This window comes from Balaenoptera borealis (assembly GCF_965194805.1).
Source record: "Balaenoptera borealis genome assembly, chromosome: 7".
Taxonomy (NCBI): Eukaryota; Metazoa; Chordata; class Mammalia; order Artiodactyla; family Balaenopteridae; genus Balaenoptera; species Balaenoptera borealis.
The window spans coordinates 125,222,760-125,238,128 of NC_138864.1; the positions used below are offsets into that span (position 1 = coordinate 125,222,760).

A 15,369-nucleotide genomic window follows, 5' to 3' on the forward strand; every position below is an offset into this window, starting at 1 on the left:
AGTGGAGTCTGATTTAGCCTAACTTAATACTTCTGATTAAATGACAAGCTTTTTATTCTAGGAATTTTCTCGTACAATTACACATATAACACAACACTGACTTCCATGTATTTGAAAAGACTGCTAGGAGCTGGAATCACTTCATTAATTGAAATTAACTTCTGGGAAATATGCAAATCGGTACAGGGCTTAGGACGAAGAAAAGGCAAGATGTTTCTAGATATCTAGGGAATCTTCACATTGTGCAGAGTCACACTAGATAAAAATTAATGGTGATACACGGGCTCTCTATTATAGTTAAGACAAGAACAAAAAAAGCCTGTCACGTGTGGGAAAGTTGGTCATATGTAAAGCAGTGATATATCTGTGACTTACCCGGGAATTCTTCCTTTAGGTTGGGGAAATTAATATTTGTGTAGAGAACTGGTGCTACTGTTGCCATTTCACCCAGGGCCTCCTCTTTCTCCCACTTGAGTGTACTTCTCTGGGCATTTGACATTGTATCATTTTCTCCTTCCATAATGGGCGCTGATGATGTCCAAGAGCCGTTAGGGTCACTTGCCATTGGATTAAATGCTGGATTTTTATCCCTGGCAAGAAATAAACAACTTTACTTCATAAACATAACTTTCTAAGTACTATGGTCAAGTACAATTTCATTAAACCTATTATTATTACAAAATAGCTAAAATGTTTGATGATTTTTAGCAAAGATCACAATGAGTGCAACACACTAACACTGTGCACAATCACTCAGACTAATAACCATTCATATAACAAAAATGATTTACGTTTCCGCAGAAAGGGGAGGCTTTTAAATACCTGGCATCAGTGTAGGGGGCCTGTGCTACAGCAGAGAAAGTTCCCAGTCCACTTCCAGGAGGCAAAGAATTATGTGCGAGATGAGGACTGGGTCCAATAAGGCCGTTCATGAGTGGCATCCGTGAAAAAACATCTTAAAAGAAGAAAGCAGTAATTTTTGCATATTATGAAAAAATAATTAAAAAGCAGTGGAAATATTTCTAAATAAAAATGCATACTACTACTTAAAAGTAGGATTTTCCCCCAATATTATACTGTAAAATATCGCTTAAAGAGTGACTTGGTTATGAAATTTTGAAATATGGACTCTATAATTCTGTTTACTTCATTATGGTATAATGGAAGTAGCATGTGTTTTGGAGTCTGACAGCCCTGAGCTTGAATCTTAATTCTGCTACTTGTGACAAGCAGAATCAATCACTGCTTCTATAAAATGAAGGTGTTCTACAATGTAACTGGCATACTGCATGTGCAGTTTTCAGCACAGTGCCTGCTATGCAGTAAGGATGCAGTACATACGAGCTCTAAAAAAGGAATCAATCTCAACAAATGCTAGTGAGTTGTATCAAATACTCTTCTTCACGCAAAATTTACAAACAGATGTCCCTTATATGAAAAAAACACCTATTATTCTTAAATTGGCACTTTCTCTAAAGTAGTTTGGAACAACAAGCAATATTTCATCTACCATTATAAATTGGACGACTACTGTTGAAAATAAATAATTTCTGTTTTTGACCTAATTTTCATTACTTGCAGTTTCAGCCCCCAAATGTATTTTAATTCTCATTCCAGTACCTTCACATCTTCTTTCTAAATAGACATTAGGCAAACCATAATAAGACCACCTTGTGTTTCTCCTAACTCTCCACAAGCATATAACTCCAACCCTTATTGTGATCATCTGTTTTCCTAAACTATTTGGAAATAAGCCAACTGTCCTTAACCAAGCAGGTTTCCAGCAAAAAAACAAAAAAAAAACACCTTTTTTTGGTGTACCTTCAAAAACCCCTTCCATAAACTTAACAGTGGTAATCATTTCACGATGTATGTCAAATCACTATGCTGTACACCCTAAACTATGCAGTGCTGTATGTCAACTATATCTCAATAAAACTGGAAGGTGGGGAGAAAACCCTTCCAATTTAAAGACATAATAAATACATGGCCTCTACTTACGTTATAACACTCCGAACAACACTAGGAGATCCACAACCGCATCACCAGTTAATTATACAAATGAAAATCAGTTACAAAGTTGGTTAATACTTGGCACACCTGGTATAGTGACAGAGAACTCCTAACCCGATCACTTGCCAAGCTATTAGAAAAAATAACGAAGATACGTGTCTTGCCCACATAACGTTCTACACTACATAATGTCCTTTCAGCCAAACCAGACCCTCAGTTACAACTCTCAAGTTTGTCTGAGGACACTGGGGCTGACGGCCTGCAGCTTTTCAGGCTTTGTCTCAAGGACAGTGGTCCTGGAACCATCTGACTTCCAGGTTAGGGTTTCTCCTGCAGAATGGCAGAGCTGGGCCCACTGGATCTGGACTCCACAACAAGTGTCTCAGGACACTTAAGTTCACTCCAAGGATCGGATTAAGAAGCAAGATTTCTGCATTTATTCCAAGTAGAATGATACTTCTATTTTTAACTTTAGAGAAAAGTAGGTTCCACTAAGGAATATGATATTTTATTGAAAAATATCAAATGCCTTTCATGTAGATAGGATAAAGAAAAGCTCCCTTCCTGGTAGTGAGAATGTGATCTATCCTGGAGCTATCAGCACTGACTACTGTAACTGCAATACGACTATACTGAAACCTTACATAATAACAATAGCTACTACTCATTAGCAATTTAGTATATGCCTGGCACTGTTCTAAAACATTTACATGTGTTAATTAACTCTTTGGTCCTCACAACCACGCCATGAAATGGGTTATTACGCGTAGCTCCATTTACGCAAAAAGACCCAGAGAAATTAAATAACTTAAGTACACATAAATAAATGCAAAGCATTTTCCCTTTGTTATTATTTTAATTAGGAAGTGGTCTTTTTCCCATTCTCTCAAGTCTACCATACCTGGTCATACTAGTATCTTTTTCAGGGCATGAACCATGGTAAGAATTGCAAAGTCACTTCATGTAACTTTCACCTAAAGTGATTTCAAGTTACTGTCTCAATCTTCTTGAAATTTCCCTTCTCCACTTTCCTTTCTGACCTCCTGTAAAACTGTCAACACATCACACTCTGCCCTTCTCCTCATCGCTCCTACTGAGTTGGTCCACTGAAGATCACAACAATCTTATCATCCAGTGAAACAACACCTTTCATCCTACTTGACCCTACAACCTGTCTGATGATCGTTACTGCTAAGATCCTATACCTCTCACTCAGTGTCTCCATCTCTCAGTTTTTTTCACTTTCACCTAACGCTTAAAAAGGGGAAAGGAGTGTATAATTGCATACCTAATATAAATCAGTTGACTTAAGCATATAACTCATTATTTAATTAAAAAGAGTTCTTCAAGATTCTGTACTCTACTGGCAGTATATTCTCTTAAGAAACCTCACCCTTCCAACCACTACACAGACAATTCCTAAATTTTCATCTATAGCCTTGAACAATTGCAACTGCCTGTAAGTCAGAATAATGTGTATGTCCCATTTCTAACTAAAAATGGCCTAAAACTAAATTCATTACATCTCCACTACCCTCCCCCTGCAACACACACAAACACGCACACATGCACACACGTGCGCGTGCGCGCTTCTTTGTTCCATGTTTCTAGTTTACAGCGTGACCGGTTATCCTCTAGGCAAGCCTGGCTTGTATATAGTCTAGTTCAATTTATTTCCTTTTTCCTCACATCTTACATCCATTTGGTAGCACTATCCTACTTATTCTAACATCACTGTCTCTCAAATCCATTTCCTCCTTTCAATTAGCACTGCAGACATATTTAAATGGAGCCCAAATTCTAACTCAGTCCCAACTGCAATAAACTCATTAGTACAACTCTTCCTGTCTCAAATCCATTTCCAATATTGACATCAGAGCTACTCTGCCAAAACATGTAACTCATCAGGTCATTTCACTGGTGTGAGGTCTCCAGTGCCTCTCAGAAACCTGGAGAAAAAACGGCCAACTGCCAATGCCTAGCTGTCTAGACACAATCCAGTCCCATGTGTACTTTTTGTTCTGCCTTCTTAAACACTGCCCACTTACCTCTCTTTCTTTGCTCTGGAAAATGTTAGAGTTGCCATTCTTGAATATCTGTGTGGTCTCCCTGCATGTGACCTGATCATGCTTTATCCTTAAATTATTATTCTTTCAAACATGAATGCTGAAATCTCAGCGACTCCTACCCACACAAAAAAATCAACCCCACCTTTCCGACAGTGATGACCTCCCCACGAGAACATGCCTCTCGCAAAGGATCTCCTTCATCCCTCTCCAGAAGAGAAGAGGAAACACAAGAAGCGCCTGGTGCAGAGCCCCAATTCCTATTTCATGGATGTGAAATGCCCAGGATGCTATAAAATCACCACCGTCTTTAGCCATGCACAAACCGTAGTTTTGTGTGTTGGCTGCTCTACTGTCCTCTGCCAGCCTACAGGAGGAAAAGCAAGGCTTACAGAAGGGTGCTCCTCCAGACGGAAGCAGCCCTAAAAGCTGCCGGAATCAAGATGAATGGGAAACCAGCCCAATAAACGTATTTCAGGTAAAAAAAAAAAAAAAAAAAAAAATCAGCTGCCCCCAACCTTCAAAACCTTATTAAAGATGAGACCGCACAGTGAAATGATTTAAACAATGATCATAAAACCTTTTATAAAGGAATACATCTTTAAATGATTTGATTTCTGAAATACATACTTTTAGTTTCAGAAAACATGGAGATAGTTTTTTGTATATGTTGAGAAGAGAAATATTGAAGAGTTCTTAATCATGAAGACAGCATACGGGGACAATTAAGGCAAGAAGCACTTACGATGGGCCTGCTTTACCCAAACGTAAATCACATGTTTAGTCTATAGCAAAACTCGAGGTAAATTTACGTTTAGAGGCTAAACTGGTAGAAACTAAAATATTTCAATTATGTGCATTATAGAATTGTTCATGTATACACAAAGTTGGTAGTAAAGATAACATTAAATTATTTGCACATTTCAGCACTTACACACAGTGTATGAGCTTATAAAAGTATCATTATAAATTATTCAATTCAGTATATAATCATGAAGCAGTGACAACAGGATATAGAGAAATGACCCAATATTCAAATCATCAAGAATACACATCACCATCTCCCTTCTATAGGAGATTCCCAGACCTGCAGCATTACCACCTTACCTACCTACTCCCACAAATTTTAATTCTAGCCTATCAGATTTTAGCTCTCCAGGCAGAGGGAGAAAGGAAAGCCTTAAACTTGTTTTGCAAGTAGTTACAAATAGGCAGAAGAAAGTGGATTAAACAAAATAGGCAAATTTCCACAGAATTAGGAATTTCATAGTCGACAGTGGTAGAAAGGCCACTGATTTACTCTGAAAGTATGTACTAAGGACATATTCTGTGGTAAGGTATACAGTGGTGAAGACAGATGTGACCCAAGCCTTCAGGGAGCTCACCATCTAAAGGGAAAACCAGAATCACCCAAACAGTCATTTATATCTGCACCACATGCTACCAATGAAAAGCATGGGGTAGGTGTGGAGGTGGTGATTTGCTAACCACTGAGGAAATGACAGTGAAACTGAGACCAGATGGATGAGTCTAAGGCAGCCAGGTGAGGGGGGAGCAGTTCTCCAAACATCTCTGCAGGAAGGACTGAGTATAAGTGAGCTGCGACTAGGACTGGGGGACGGGAAGAGGGCAGGCAGGCACTGTTAATAGTGGCGCTGCAGATCAAGTGAGCAGAAGAATTCTGGCCATAAACAGAATCGCCGATTTCCAGGGGATGTCAGGGAGGTAGGTGTGTAACTGAGGGAAATTCAGAGATTAGTACTCTTCCATCGGCACGAAAGAGGGCTTTCTGCCGGGAGTGTGTGTCCGTGGTGACTGAGGGGCCACACTTATGACGCTTTTCGAGAGGCGACATACCCTGAGTGTGCACGGGCAGCGGCTGAGGCGCAGGGGGCTGTGGTATGGGAGCTGCCTGCGTGGCCGCAGGACGAAGCACAGCGGTAAACAAGTCCTCCACATCCTTTCCTCCAAGCTCTAGGAGATACAGTTCCAATGACAGTACGATTAAAGGGCTACAGAGCCAAAGCACAGGGAATTCCATTCTTATAAACTAAAAATCAAAACACAAATACCTGGAATTTTATACAACTTTCCAAGAATTGCTCCTAGGATAAAATAAAGAGGTGGAAATATTAACAACTATCATTTCAATATACGGATACAAAACAGCATTTGACATAAAATTATCAGAAGAGAAGTTAAATTGTAAATAAGCATGCAGAAATCTTTGAAAATCATATTTACTCATGTCTTTTAGAAAGCCTAGATGTAGGGCAAATATTTTACCATCTGTGACCATTTTGTCTAGTTCAGGGCTGAGGATGCCATCGAGCTGCTCTTCACTTAGTGGTCGTGAACTCGGATTGACACTTGGCTGAGGCAAAGAGGAAGGATCATCGGCGCCGGCACCAACGTCTATTCCAGCTGGAGGAGCAACGCATGCGTATTAGAAAGTGAATTCTGAACACTCACGCAAAATGCACTACACTCTTTACCTGCATTAAGACACAACAATATGATTAAAAGAGAGCAATGAAAAGCCTGTAATTCTGAATTAACCTGGATTCCTACATCAATCTGGAGAGTCAGTCAGTAAAAATTAGGCACAATGTATCTATAAACTTGGGTGCTGCTTAAAGTTATAGTTTAATCAATGCAAACACATTCCCTGAGAAACAAAAGAACACATCTGGTTCTAAAGTGCTAATTTCCACCAAAAAAATAAGCAGCATATTATTAAGACAGGACTCTCTAAGAAGAATCAATATACAATGTTCAATATACAATTAACTGCTTAAACTTAGAAGATAGTGTTTCAAATGTATGGTTCAACTTATCATATGCAGTTTGTGAAACAAGTTTCACACAAATTAATGAAAAGCTCTAAAATTCTTAATGCCTTGTAAAAATTATCCTTTTGTGAATAATTTCAACTACAGATCATATTTTTGAAATATTCTGTAGTCAAAAACAATATACAGATTATGTTTATTACATGCTTTATCTCATATAAATTGGTTTTTAAGCAAAAGTCACATTTAAAACTGGTTTATCTACTTTACCATGCTTCCTCAATGTTACCGCTATCAAAAAGTAAAATTTCATCTGCTCTTATCTGGAACTTATCTGCTCTTATAGGAACTAACTCTATAATATTTGGGTAATATTATAAACTACATATTAACATGAATAAAACCATTCATTAAAAAAAAAAAACGAACACTACAGAGAAAGTCATCCAAAGCACAGTACAGTTGTACCATGCTTTAGCTGCACGCACAAAGGGAAAAGCAAAGTTGGATTAGTGACAAATTAGCACTATAACAAATACACATGCACCTACAGGTTGTTTCAGCTGAAATCACTATTTAAAAAAAAAAAAAGACTACTTCTAGTCAGCCATCATCCACTGCTCAGGTTCTTACCAAATGGACAAGATGAGCTCTCAACCTGGAAAGTGCATAAATCAAGACCTACAAGACCCAAACCAAATAAAATGGATGATTACCACGGGAGCAGGAGCAGGGGACGGTGCAAACAAGAGAAGAAACAGGCACAGCAGGACTCTAAGGCAACAGGCCTTAAATCTGATGCAATTAGACAGACAGTAGAAATTAACTAACTTGCTATTTCCCCTCTTAAAGCTGGAAAGCCAAGGCAGATCAAATAAAATGATGAGTTCTTTGACAAAGGAAGGGGAGGGGAGGGGAGGGAAGGGGAGGGGAGGGGAGGGAAGGGGAGGGGGGAGGGAAGGAGGGAAGGAAGGAAGGAAGGAAGGAAGGAAGGAAGGGAGGGAGGGAGGGAGGGAGGAAGAAAAAGAAAGAAAAAATTTTTTTTCAGTTTCAGAGAAAAGACTAAGCTTGTTTCACACACATACCTCTCACTCACATCATAAAATAGACACTGGGCAAACAGTATTCATATATACCTGAATGATCAACTGATTTTGCAAGGTCGTCTGAAATTATTCCAAGAATGTCATCATCTGTGTTTAAGACTTCGGAAATGTCGGCTAAGGGATCATCAGCGGTACCTAAGTATAGCAAGTATGTTTTTAAAGTGTCAGTATTTTCCTAGACATTAAATTCTAAAACTCACTCATCCAACCATTTACTAAATATCTAGAATACAGCAGATACTGAGGCAAGTGCTAGAATCATAAAAAGATTATTACTTCTAAAGTAAGGAATTTTTCATAGAAAAGGCACTCCAACATTTTCAATAACAAAACATTAAAAATTAAGACTTTTGTTTTTGTGACCACTGTATATTAATAAAATAAAATTTAAAATAAAACCCATAGGCAATAAAAGTGAAATAGAATGTTATAAGAAACAAAGCAAAAAATTAAGAAAGTGGCATTGCTAAAAATGACATCTGGAAAACACTCTAGAAGATAAATAAAATATTAAACGCAAACCTACTGTTTAGAAGTTCCCTGTAAAGTATAAACCAGATACCATCTAGTTAAATGCCTACTTCCAGCTTTACCCTTAACACTGATTAATTCACTTATTTATTCAAGAAAATGTTTGAGTACCCACAGAATTATGTCTATGGGTTATGTTAACAGGCACTGGTCCAGCCACTGGGAATACAGAAGTGACTAAAGCAAAGTGCATGCCCTCCAGGGCTTACTTTCTCAGAGGAGTTTGACAGTAAATAAATGACACCAGTGTAAGTGCTATAAAGATAAGCAATAAAGAAAAAAGGATTCAGAATAAGATGTGGAAATACTGTTAGATATTAGATAAAGTGGTCAGGGAAGGCCTTTTAAAGGTGGTTACCAAGCACAAATCTAAACAAGCTACGGGAGCATATGCCCTAAGATGGAAAGAGTACCTCAGGCAAAGGGAAAAGCAGATGCAAAGACCAGAGCAGGAAGAGTTTTGTCAAGACAAGGGGTCAGTGCTTGCAATGATAAAGGGAAAGAGTGGTAAGAAATTGAAAAGGCAGTTAAGCAAGATTATGGATGGTTTTACAAAAGTCAAGGCGAAGACTGAGCTTTATTCTGAAGTATGAAGTACAGTTGACCCTTGACCCTTGAACAACATGGGGGTGAGGGGCACCAACCCTCCACACAGTCAAAAATCCGAATATGACTTCTGGTCGGCCCTCCCTATCCTCATTTCCACCTCTGCAGATTCAGCCAACCAGAGACTGTAGGACTCCTGTACGTATCAGTGAAAAAAATCCTCATAGAAGTGGACCCTCGCAGTTCAAACCCCTGTTGTTCAGGGGTCAACTGAATAATGGGAAGTTGTTGGAAGGTTGCTAGAAGAGGGTGTGACTGATATCTTACAGGGAAACGCTGGTTGCCAGGCGCAGAACCAACGGGGGTGGAGGAGGGGCTAAGGCCTGTTGGCAAGAGGAGAGATGGATCAGTCAGCAGGCCTTGGCCGGGTCAAGTGAGAGGCGGTACCAGCCTGCACAACTGTGGTGGGAGGGTGAGGTTAGGAGTGGTTGGCTTTGGGATATCACTTGAAGGCAGAGGCAAACTTGTGGATGTATTAGATGTGGAATGTGAGATAATGAAGAGTCAAGGAGAACTACAAGGGTTTCTGGCCTCATCAAGCAGGAAAATATTTAGGCTGCCTTCAGTAACTTTATTAGTCATTTAAGTTAAGGGATATCTGAATTTTTTAACCCATTTTGACTATATTTTTACTTAAGAAAAAAAAAGGATTTATATTTAGAATGGATAAACAACAAGGTCCTACTGTATAGCACAGAGAACTACATTCAAAATCCTATGATAAACCATAATGGAAAAGAATATTTTAAAAAGAATACATATGTGTATAGCTGAGTCACTCTGCTGTAAGGCAGACACTGGCACAGCATTGTAAATCAACTATACTTCAATTAAAAATTTAAAAAAAAAAAAAAGGAGAGGAGGGGAGTACATAAAATACTCCAGATTCTAAATCTAATATTTCTATGAAAATAGTCTTGTCCCATTAAACATATACTTCTCAAATAGAATTCATACATACATAAAAATATAATTTTTCAAATTGAGCTAAAGTAAATTCTGTATGCCCAAATATTTGTAAAGTTTTTAAGAAATAAAATTATTTCAATAATGTATTCTCTAGACAACAGTACACTTGAAAGGAAAAAATTTTTGGATAATTGTTTCAGGGTTAAGGTTTGCGGGCTTGTTTGTTTTAAATCAAAGGAATTCTACTAAACAAATTACAACCATCGTTTTTTAAAAGACCATGTTTTAAAAGTTCTCCTCTACCTGAAGAGATTTTGTATCTTATCAACAAATTATTAAAACTGATGTAATGGACTACATTGAATAAAGTATTTTAAAAAAGGAAGCTATTACTTTTGAATTCCCATTATAGAGGCAAGAGAGTGGTTCGACTGCACAGAACATTATATTTAACCTAGGTTTTGAAATGTGTATTATTCTAGTCCTCTACATTTTGGCTTTATCATTAAACTATTCTCTCTTCAGGAGTTTTGTGGAAAAAACAACTTCAAATAAAGGAAACAGGAATAAAAATAGTGTACAGGGCTTCCCTGGTGGTGCAGTAGTTGAGAATCTGCCTGCCAATGCAAGGGACACGGGTTCGTGCCCTGGTCTGGGAAGATCCCACATGCCGCGGAGCAACTGGGCCCGTGAGCCACAATTACTGAGCCTGCGCGTCTGGAGCCTGTGCTCCTCAACAAGAGAGGCCGCGACAGTGAGAGGCCCACGCACCGTGATGAAGAGTGGCCCCCGCTTGCCACAACTAGAGAAAGCCCTCGCACAGAAACGAAGACCCAACACAGCAAAAATAAATAAATAAATAAATAAAATTTATTAAAAAAAAAAAAAATAGTGTACAGCAATGTCTTTCCAGTTACAATATGTCTCCTTCCAACCTCAGTTCTCTTCCTTATAAAAACTCAAGGGCAATTTCCTTCTATGTAAGTCTTTAAATGGCTAGTCAAGACTTTTATAAGATACCCTTCAGAGTAAGACATCCTTTGAAGGGCCGACAAGTCTTCCACTATGCATTATTTTAACAACATGTTAACATGGATCAGAGCAGGTAAGTACTCAAAACAACAGAACTGAAGTAAAATGATCTGCTAACATTAAACAAAGAGCATGGCCTTTACTCCCGTGCTGGACGTGTGCATTCGAATAACAGGGGGATAAGATTGCTTCTAATTATTTCAAGAAGTTAAATGAGAGCCTGTATTTCAATCCAGGATAGTGGTAAGTTAATGAAGCTGTAACTACTTAATATATCAAAAGTCATCTTTCAGTGGAAGGCTACTGCCTTAAGATTGTTTTCCAAATTGAGTTTATAAAATTAAATGAGTAACAAATGTAATTCAATGGCAAAAGGAAGCCTATCAGAAGAACATTAAATTTCTAATTGAAAGTAAGATAAAAATACAGAAGTGGAGGAAAAACTTTGTGATACCAAACTAGTTAAACTCTGAGAGCCTTGCTGACGTTAATATTACTTAATAAACATTAAGCTCTCATACCTTTCTCTGATTCTAAGTAGTCCCCATATTCACTATAGCTAGGGCAGTGGGTCTCAATAGGGGACAGTTTTGCAGGGACATTTGGCGATATCTGGAGACATTTTTGGGCATCATGACATCATGAGGACAGAGATGCTGCTAATATCAGGACAGCCTCCCTCCTCCAACAAAGGTTCATCTGGCCCAAACTGTCAGTAGTGAGAAGCTGATCTGAAATATATTTCACTTTATTATCACAGTGGAACAGCCAGTTCTCAGCCTCAGCACTCTTTTCCTCTTTTGAATTTCCTGGGGCTATGTAATTAACAAAAATCTACCTTGAGTTGAAGATTATTATATTTATAACTCACCAACTATGGCCTAATTATCCTCCCTTACATTTACCCTCAGCAAACTGTAAACCGAACATTTTCCTTCGCCACTCACAAGAGTTGATTTAGTGGTTGTTACACAGATAAACTTATTTGATAAATCTTATACACCTGGTACTTCAATAAAGTTAATTTTTAAAATGCATATGAGGCCAAACTAAAGCATTTCAAAGGTTTGATTAAAAGGAAGATGAATGTAATTCGATAAAGAAAAGTTTGTCACTGATTTCACATACCGTGAGTTCCAGGTTTTGCCGGCGTTGAGGATGAACTAAGTAGTGGATCTAAGGAAGGATCCAAGAAATTTGTGTTCATGTTTGTTTTGTAAGAAAGCTGAGCTGTATCTTCTGATAGATTATCTAAACTTAGTTTGTTTTGTCTAGTTGTATCTAGAAGATCTTTTCCAAAGAAAGCTTCCTAGATAAAGATAAGCACATATGAGAACAATTGACTTATAAAATTCTAAAATGAGAACAGATCATTCTGTCATCATTTTGATAAGAAGGCAGAAATAACAGAAAAGCTCAGTATTTAACAATATAAAAATTGAATATAGAAATATATAAATAATTATAGAGACAGCCTGTCAATTCTTTTATATAAAGAATTGACCAGAATTTTAAAAATAAGGTTTTTCGTTTTTTTTACAAGAATCAAATAAAATTATGCAAATAAAACCACACAATTCTGTCAAATATGTTTCTACCAACTGCAGTATAATAATTCAATACTCCCAGATTAGATTACAATTAAATTTAAAAATGGATAAATTTATAATACTATGGCACCTTAATTCATATTATAAGAAAAACTAAAACTTCATGAATATTATTAATATTTATAGATTATCTACAGAGGATAGCACAAGGGTTTGATCTACAGCTTTAATATTTATATACGTCAGATAGATTTAGTCTTCTCATACTGATGCATACAACCACATGAAAGACGTCACATGCTATAAATCTGAAAGAGGGTTTTTATAGTCATTTTAAACAAACTATGTGTACAAAATGTACGGCTATTAAAGGCTTTGGCTTTTTATCCATTTACTCATATTAACTTTTCTCCATTTCCATATACTTGCTCTACTGTAGAGACCACTCTTTCAAGCTAGGCTCCTTACAGCTCTAGATCTCCCCCTAACTTCTCAAGTGTCAATAAAGAGAACAAAAGGAAGCCCTGGGGACCCCCATCACTTACTTCAACCCCAGAACTCTATTTTCTATAATGTGGTCTGTCTGGAAAGGGGATTCTTGGTGGAGGGCAATTTTGCAGTAACTACCAACATTTAATACCCTTTTGCCAAAGACACATACACAAAAAAGGTTCACTGCAGCATTTTTTAGTAATACCAAAAAGAGAAAACAGACTCAATGTCTGTCAAAAAGCATATGACTAAATAAATTAAAGATATCCATACTATAAAATACATCAGTTTTTAAAAAGGATGTAGAACTATGCTGTCAAAAAAAAGAAGCTCTAAAATATTAAAAGAAAGCAAGTTGAGTGATATGTCCAGCAAAACATAAAATACAAACCAAGACTATGCAAAAATAAACTATTTTAAAAGTTCTGAAAGGATAAACACCAAGCTGTTAACTTTTGAAAAGGGATAGGGGAGGAGGTATGTGAAGTCTGGTAGAAGTGATGAATATTTGATTTGAAATTTTCACTTTTTTAAAATGAAGTTGTTTCACTATGAAAAAGAAATTTGAAAACCCACAAAGATAGAGCACTGGGCAGGAGATGATTTGTTTCTTATACTAGCAATGCTTTTATCATTAGGAAAGCATCTTAGAACTTTATAGATCATTTATTTAATGCCTTCAGTATAAATTTGAGAAATCTGAGACCACCATTAGCAAGAATTTTTCCTTAATATGACCCATGATGAATTTAGTGGTATTTATCAAAAACTGTTACATTCTTACTACTTCGGTGGCTTTTTGTTTCCCGCAGTTAACATAAGGGAGTGGCTCCACCTGGTTTGTGACTTAATAATGTTCAGTGATGACCAGAACCTGGAGACTTCAGATCTGCTACAGGGGTTCCTATGGCCATGTGGTACCACCAGCTCTTAATAGGCCAGGTAACTATTTCTACTGGGTGGATTATACAATTATTTATAGTTTATCTTGACACTGTTGTGATTAATAAAGAAAAGCTAGAAAAACACTGTTACTGAATTCCTGGCGGGTTTTCATCACTATGTATTATGTATGCCCCGCCCCACCCCACCCCTGAACAATGGCGAAAAAAAATACAATTGCTATCACAAGATGTCCAAGAAATAGTACTATCACAAAAGGTTCCTGCACATCAAAAAAAGCTATATATTACTGATGTACAACAGGGGAATTACACCTGTACACCAAAATAAACAATCCAGATCAACAGATTTAGATTACAGCAGTAATCAGGAAATCAGATCCACTATTTTTAAAGGCTCTTTTGCAAAAGTATGAAATGCTCAGTTTTCATATCAATACTTTCATTAAAAAGCTAAAGAGGGGTTTCCCTGGTGGCGCAGTGGTTGAGAATCTGCCTGCCAATGCAGGGGACACGGGTTCGAGCCCTGGTCTGGGAAGATCCCACATGCCGCGGAGCAGCTGGGCCCGTGAGCCACAACTACTGAGCCTGCGCGTCTGGAGCCTGTGCTCCGCAACAAGAGAGGCCGCGATAGTGAGAGGCCCGCGCACCGCGATGAAGAGTGGCCCCCGCTTGCCACAACTAGAGAAAGCCCTCGCACAGAAACGAAGACCCAACACAGCCATAAAAAAAAAAAAAAAAAAAAGCTAAAGAAAGCTTCCTAAATGTACATTACACTTTACAGAACGATCAACAGGAGGAGGAGGAGGGCATGCCATCTACTTAATACTCCCAGGAAGGACTATTAAGATGGGAGGTGAAGGGCATAGGAGACAACACAAAGGATGCAATTAAATATAATCTAAACAATAAATGGTTCTATTTCCTGAACAATAAAATTACTGTTATATATTTTTAAAAGGTACAAAGCTAGAATGAATGGGTATGTGAAGGGAATAAGGGGAAAATAAAACATTTATTAAAGATACATAAAATGTAAGGTGCAGAGTTAAGCACTTTACATCCACAATTCTTATTTCATCTCTCAACATTTCTGTACAGTAGGTATTACCACAGTTTTATAGATGAGAAAACTGGGGCACAGAGATGTTAAATAAAACAAAATCACATAGCTAACTGGTAGCAGAGTGGCATTCAAACCCAGGACTCTGACTTTAAAGACTGAACTCTTTAAAATGGACACTGCCTTTATGATGTTAGTTGTCTAACAAAAATTCACACTCATAAATATTATTATATACTTAAGGTACTTATGCTTTAAAGTCTTATTTAATAAATAAGAAGACATTTTACTCAAATGAGTATTTGAA

The 15,369-nt window shown here is 37.6% G+C and overlaps 1 protein-coding gene and 1 pseudogene across 30 annotated transcripts in view; one reads left to right on the top strand and one right to left on the bottom strand.

The window, feature by feature from the left end:
- The window catches only part of KMT2C (lysine methyltransferase 2C), a 277,595-nt gene that overhangs the window by 48,525 nt on the left and 213,701 nt on the right, over positions 1–15,369 (bottom strand). For 24 of the 29 annotated variants that reach the window (XR_014246661.1, XM_082398916.1, XM_082398915.1 and 21 more), the window contains 8 exons: positions 12,184–12,364; positions 8,008–8,112; positions 7,505–7,552; positions 6,366–6,503; positions 6,152–6,184; positions 5,937–6,053; positions 823–955; positions 376–590 (listed from right to left, as the gene is read on the bottom strand). Coding sequence is in view for 28 of the 29 variants with exons in the window: in XM_082398916.1 (XP_082255042.1) it covers positions 376–590; positions 823–955; positions 5,937–6,053; positions 6,152–6,184; positions 6,366–6,503; positions 7,505–7,552; positions 8,008–8,112; positions 12,184–12,364 (970 nt within the window). In the remaining variant the exon portion in view is untranslated. The remainder of the gene's footprint in view (positions 1–375; positions 591–822; positions 956–5,936; positions 6,054–6,151; positions 6,185–6,365; positions 6,504–7,504; positions 7,553–8,007; positions 8,113–12,183; positions 12,365–15,369) is intronic. The other 5 variants (XM_082398914.1, XM_082398899.1, XM_082398903.1 and 2 more) reach the window with 2 other exon arrangements.
- On the top strand, positions 4,242–4,572 carry LOC309631990 (small ribosomal subunit protein eS27 pseudogene; annotated as a pseudogene). Its single transcript has one exon. The product of its transcript is annotated as a small ribosomal subunit protein eS27 pseudogene (transcript).